This window comes from Arachis ipaensis, chromosome B03 (genome assembly GCF_000816755.2).
Source record: "Arachis ipaensis cultivar K30076 chromosome B03, Araip1.1, whole genome shotgun sequence".
NCBI classification, from domain to species: Eukaryota; Viridiplantae; Streptophyta; class Magnoliopsida; order Fabales; family Fabaceae; genus Arachis; species Arachis ipaensis.
The window spans coordinates 129,824,660-129,829,878 of NC_029787.2; the positions used below are offsets into that span (position 1 = coordinate 129,824,660).

The 5,219-nt window shown below is 38.9% G+C and overlaps 2 protein-coding genes across 3 annotated transcripts; one reads left to right on the forward strand and one right to left on the reverse strand.

Moving 5' to 3' along the window:
* LOC107634741 (wall-associated receptor kinase-like 20) lies at window positions 134-2,345 on the forward strand. 2 transcript variants are annotated; one of them, XM_021119831.1, is made up of 2 exons: window positions 134-1,101; window positions 2,053-2,345. In XM_021119831.1, the coding sequence occupies exons 1-2, from the start codon at window positions 219-221 to the stop codon at window positions 2,109-2,111; spliced, it is 942 nt and encodes a 313-aa protein (XP_020975490.1). In that variant the 5' UTR covers window positions 134-218; the 3' UTR covers window positions 2,112-2,345. The 2 variants fall into 2 exon arrangements, with proteins under 2 accessions (XP_020975490.1, XP_016193650.1); XM_016338164.2 differs by having other exon boundaries at window positions 139-1,101; window positions 2,056-2,345.
* LOC107631674 (monoacylglycerol lipase ABHD6) lies at window positions 2,670-5,006 on the reverse strand. The gene is made up of 4 exons (XM_016335194.2): window positions 4,239-5,006; window positions 3,729-3,818; window positions 3,421-3,488; window positions 2,670-3,152 (listed from the first exon to the last, which is right to left on the reverse strand). The coding sequence occupies exons 1-4, from the start codon at window positions 4,989-4,991 to the stop codon at window positions 2,990-2,992; spliced, it is 1,074 nt and encodes a 357-aa protein (XP_016190680.2). The 5' UTR covers window positions 4,992-5,006; the 3' UTR covers window positions 2,670-2,989.

Genomic DNA, 5,219 nt, shown 5'->3' on the forward strand with positions numbered 1-5,219 from the left:
TTTATTTATTAAATTTTTTATAAATGGTTTTATTTATGGGGAGAGAATAGAGCAAATGCACATTTACTAATAATTATTATAATTAATTTATTTATTAAAATAAAAAATCCCCTTTTTTTTGGGAGAAATAGATTCTTAGGAGTTAGGATAACAAGTAGCTAGTGAAGGCATGGAGTGTATGTAGCAGCACACTAGTAAAAAGAGAGGAAAAGAAAAAGATGATGGAAGCAAAGCAAAAGGCAATGGCATCAGCACATCCTTCAATCCTCCTCTTCCTTGTCTTCATCTCTTCCACAGTCGGCGGCACCACAACATGCCGGGACACATGCGGCTCCACACAGCTCAAATATCCATTCGGTACCGGCCCCGGTTGCGGCTCCCCTCTCTTCACCCCTTACATCTCATGCACTTCAAACGGCACCTCCGACCAACTCACCCTCAAAACCCACACAGCCTCATACCCAATAACCTCCATCTCATACCCTACTTCCACACTCACCCTAACCCCACCAACCATGTCCACATGCACCTCCATGCACACCTCACCAACCAACTTCGGCCTTGACTGGGCCACACCCTTCCAAATCACCTCCACCACCTTCATCCTCCTCTCTTGCCAGCCCCCAATCAAAGCCACTCCCATCTGCGACCCTTCCCTAGACTACCTTTGCGCATCCATTTACACCTGTCCCTCCGTGGTTTCACTCGGCATGCCTCTCTTCCCTCCCGCCAACACTTGCTGTGTCTACTCGCCGGCTAACCTTGATGGTAAGGGTGAGTTGGACCTACAAGCCATGAAGTGCGGTGGTTATGCTTCCGTGGTGTCGCTTGGGGATACCCCTACGGACCCTACTCACTGGGTTTATGGTGTCAACTTGAAGTTCTCTTATGGTGCTCTCCAGAGTAACTATGTCACCAGTAAGTGTAACACGTGCGAGTATAGCGGTGGAATCTGCGGCTATGCTACTCCCGGAGATGCATTTGTTTGTGTCTGTAAAGGTGGATATAACACTAGTTTGGATTGCTCTAATAATGGTTTCAACCAGAACCAGCTCCAGGACTATCTCTGGGACTCTTTTTCCTCTCCAACAATGTCTGCACGTAAGTTTTTCATTTCTTTCTTCTTCCCTTTTTTTGGTAGCACTGAATTTCCATTTTTCCCAGAAAATAAAGCTAAATGATCCTTCTATGTATGTTAGTTATTCTTGGTGTTTCTTTACCCTTCTTTGTGTTTCATGATGATTATTCCTGTAAACTATAAAGGGAGCCTTATATGCATAAAGGGACGAATCGGATGCTAAAGTATGCACGGTGCTTTTACAGTTTATCTTTGTAACAAAAATAAAACTCTAGTTTAAACTTTGGTGAGTAATATATGAAAATGTCTTATATAAAAATAGATAAAAACTGCGCAAATTAATTTTATTATGGAGGCAACTTTAGTGTAGGACGCGGATATGGAGAGGAGGGGAGCTTTACCGAGCTGTGGTGTCAGGGACACAGTAATCGGACCCTGCGAGTTGCTGATGGAAACTCGGACCCTCCGATTTCCTGTAAATTAAAAAAAAAATTCTCATAAGCACAAATCGGACCTAAGGACTAGTATAACCAAATAAAACAAAAAAAAACCAACAAAAAAAAACGGACCATCCGTTTTGGTGAGAACATATCGCACGGTCCAATTTATTCTAGGTGAATTTCGTATACTACACACAAAACGGACCCTCCGATTTACTTACAAAATTTTCAAAACAAATAACTCGGAGGTTCGATTTCTTCCTACCAAAGCTGAGCCAAAAGCTGTCCCACATTTCGGTGTAGCACCCCCTCATTCCATAACCCAGCACAACACCTGCCCCTCCTCCATAACCAAAAAAATTAGCCTAAAAACTGTCACATAATTTAATATGTTTAATTAGATTGCTTAACACAATATGTGTTAATATATTAACTATCATCTTCACCTACTATGAGACACTTTCATGTGAATAATTACCTTAAACTTTTATTCTAACCGTTTCACTAATTAATCGTTGTGTGAATTTTGATTAGCAGCTAGCGGGTATGTTTGGAGTTACATCTTGGCTGGTATTGCCTCGAGTTTATTTTGAGCCGCGATTCACCATGCAGCTGGATATTGAATATTAGCTAGCTGCTAGCTCGTTTGTAGTTATGCATAGCAGCAAGTCATTTTCAAACTTACTTTAATTAATGTGCCTAAAAGTTGCATTGTGTTACAAAAGTAGTATGTTTTGAACGTAAGGAATAAAGGTTGTATTGTACTGTGTATCCATATTTCTACATTTTTTGTAGTTCTATATAATTGAGGGATTGGAATTGAACTATTTTCACTTCTTGGGAAATTAAATATATATACTTAAGAAGCTAGATAAGAAAACATTTAAAATTAAGCCGATGCATGCTTTGTATGACTAGAGTGATTGGTATTCGGATAATACTATTATTTTCATTGAATAAGAAAATTAGTAAAAAAAGAAAAGGAAAAAATACTAAAATGTGTATTAAGGATATTGGTTGAAATGAAAGTGAAAAATTTTAATTCTTTTTAATATATTTCAATACAAAAAAAATTTATAGTTAACTTATATTTGTAATTCAAACTTTTTTATTTGTAATCTCTTGGATAAGTATCCTTAAGTCCTTAACTATAGTTAGCAACATTCTAGATTTAATTTATTCATGTGAATAAAAATAAAAAATGGTATACATTCTATATTTCATTCTATTCTCTTCCACCGCAGGCCAGGCTGCATTACCTGCATATATACAGCAGTAGTATGAAAAGTACACGATCTATGTGACCACTCACTAGTCACTACTATCCCCATTACAAGAAGATTTGTATTTCTTTGACATAAAATCTAGTGCGTGCATAGCATAGTAGACACCAAGCACAAGTTGAAAAGAATATACAGGGCAAATACATAAACAATTCTGAGAGTGATATCCATAATGCCGAAGAGAATTTCTAATCCACCTTGGAACCATTGCTTTGGTTTTCTTGTTTAGACAGGGCAGTAGGATTAATGAGGAATGAATTTATATTCTTGGCCATTTCCTTGGGCTTCTCTACATTCAGTGCATGCCCTGCATTCTTGATTACCACTAGTTCTGCATTCTCTCCCACGTGACTACACCAGAATAAATGAAGGAATCAAATTCAAAATTTAAACCAAGTTAATTGCACGTAACAAAATAATGTTCCCATGCAGTACAGATCTTGATGGAGATATATAATCCTTCATGCCTGACTCTTTACCAAAATCTATTGGATATAAATTAACAACGCCAAGGTGTTGCTTTAGGGTGGCGAAAGTTAGAACCTTTTCCCATTTGCTGGCCAAAATTGTAGAGATATTTGGGGGCAAAAAAAGTCCAAATAAAACTACATGAAGTTACCTTTTCAGTCTGTGTGCTAACTCCAGAGGGAATAATTGGTCCTGCTCTCCCCATATTATTAGTGTAGGCTGTAACATTAGAAACTTATGCATTTTGAGAATCTGTACTGCTAAAATGCCAAAAGACACGGTGAAACTAACTCATAACATTAAATATATACAAAGCTAACTTATTTTATATATCAAGTACTTGTTCATTATTCACACTTCATTTATCATTCTTTCTTTTATTTTGATATGTTCCTCACTTTTATTGTGTGCAAATACCAATGCTCTAATACAAAGCTTAGAAGAAGAAGTGAAACAAACCTGGGATATCTTAGGAAGATCAGAGAGTTTTCTACCCTTAATTAATGCTTCGAGTAGTTCTTTCCTCTGGATGCGGTTGGAACACATCACCTGCCAGTAAAACCAGTTTCAGCAACAAACAAGTTCCTGTTGCAAATTCGCAAAGGGCAAACTCATGCTTTATGTATTGAGACTTACCGAGACCATAAAACTATTAAGTCTATAACGCAAGTGTAACCTACAGATCAATGTCGTGGTTGGAAGGAATACTAGCATAACTAGTTCATTCAAGTTTCAAATCATCAATGCTTAACATCTTCAAGAATCAACTAACTGTAACATCATTTAGTAATGAGAGAAAAACCTAGATAAATCTTTCTCATTTATTGATGAGGAAAGAAAAACAGAGAGAAAACAGAGCTTCCGCTTTTTATGGATATACAGGAAACACACCAAGTGAATGAAGAGAAGAAGACAAGTTTCTAAAAATTTAGAATTAATATGAAAGAAAGCAAGAAAAGCATGACTCACACGAATGAAATCATTGAGGAAACATGAGGGAAGGAGCTTGATAGGCTTAACGAAGGTAAGCCTGACGAGCTCCTTCATCTTCTGAGGGTTCTGAGGAATCAGAAGAGACACAGCCTCGTCAACGCTCTTCAACTTGGAGATCCCGCCATCAACGTCCTTCTCTTCAACGCAAACACCAGCACAACACAGAACCACCTTCTCGATCCTCTCCGGGAACTGAGCCGCCATGCTGTACAGCACGAAGCCGCCGTAGCTTAACCCGGCGGCACTCATCTTGCTGACCCCGTGGGCCTCCATGAGGCCCATGAGGCAGCGAGCCTGGAAGGACTCGGATCTTTCGGGGCGGGTGGTGAAGGAGTCGCCAAAGAAGAGGAGGTCCGGGACGTAGACGTTGAATCGGGGAGTGAGAGAAGGGAGGAAGTGATTCCACTGCCACATTGCGTTGGCTCCGAAGCCATGGATGAGAAGAAGGGAAGGCTTTGATTGGTTGTGGGATTTGGGGACCCAGCAGTGCATGAGTGTTCCGTGGCCGAGGTCGGTGGTTGTGGATTTGAGGCCGGCGGAGGAGAAGGAGTTGCGGTAGCAGCGGTTGCGGGAAGCAGTGAAGCTGAAACAACAGCTGGACATGGTAGTTGCTGAGATTGAGACAGTGTGTTTGTGTGGTTGTACCATTTGCCATGCTTTCCTTAAAAAATGTATTTCCTTTTTCTGTCCTTTTCCGAATGTACCTGTCACATTTTGGCGCTTTTCCATATCTGTGCGTCAGCAGCTTCCACGAGCTTCTAAACATTAATTAATGCCCAATCATATCTATTCTATTATATAAAAATAAATTTTTGCACTTAATAATAAAATTAATGTGCTAAATTTTTATTAATCAATAAGATAAAAATTTAAATTTAATATTTAAACCTACTCTAGGATTAATTAAGACAAAGTTTAACTTAATATTATATTAAGTATTTAATACTATATTATACG

Excerpts from the sequence above, each read along its gene's own strand:
- LOC107634741 (XM_021119831.1), top strand. The coding sequence starts at position 219 with ATGATGGAAGCAAAGCAAAAGGCAATGGCATCAGCACATCCTTCAATC. Across the intron at positions 1,102-2,052 it reads CTCTCCAACAATGTCTGCAC|CAGCTAGCGGGTATGTTTGG; the intron begins GTAAGTTTTTCA and ends AATTTTGATTAG.
- LOC107631674 (XM_016335194.2), bottom strand. The coding sequence starts at position 4,991 with ATGGAAAAGCGCCAAAATGTGACAGGTACATTCGGAAAAGGACAGAAA. Across the intron at positions 3,489-3,728 it reads ATCTTCCTAAGATATCCCAG|CCTACACTAATAATATGGGG; the intron begins GTTTGTTTCACT and ends CTAATGTTACAG. Across the intron at positions 3,153-3,420 it reads TTAGCACACAGACTGAAAAG|TCACGTGGGAGAGAATGCAG; the intron begins GTAACTTCATGT and ends ATTCTGGTGTAG.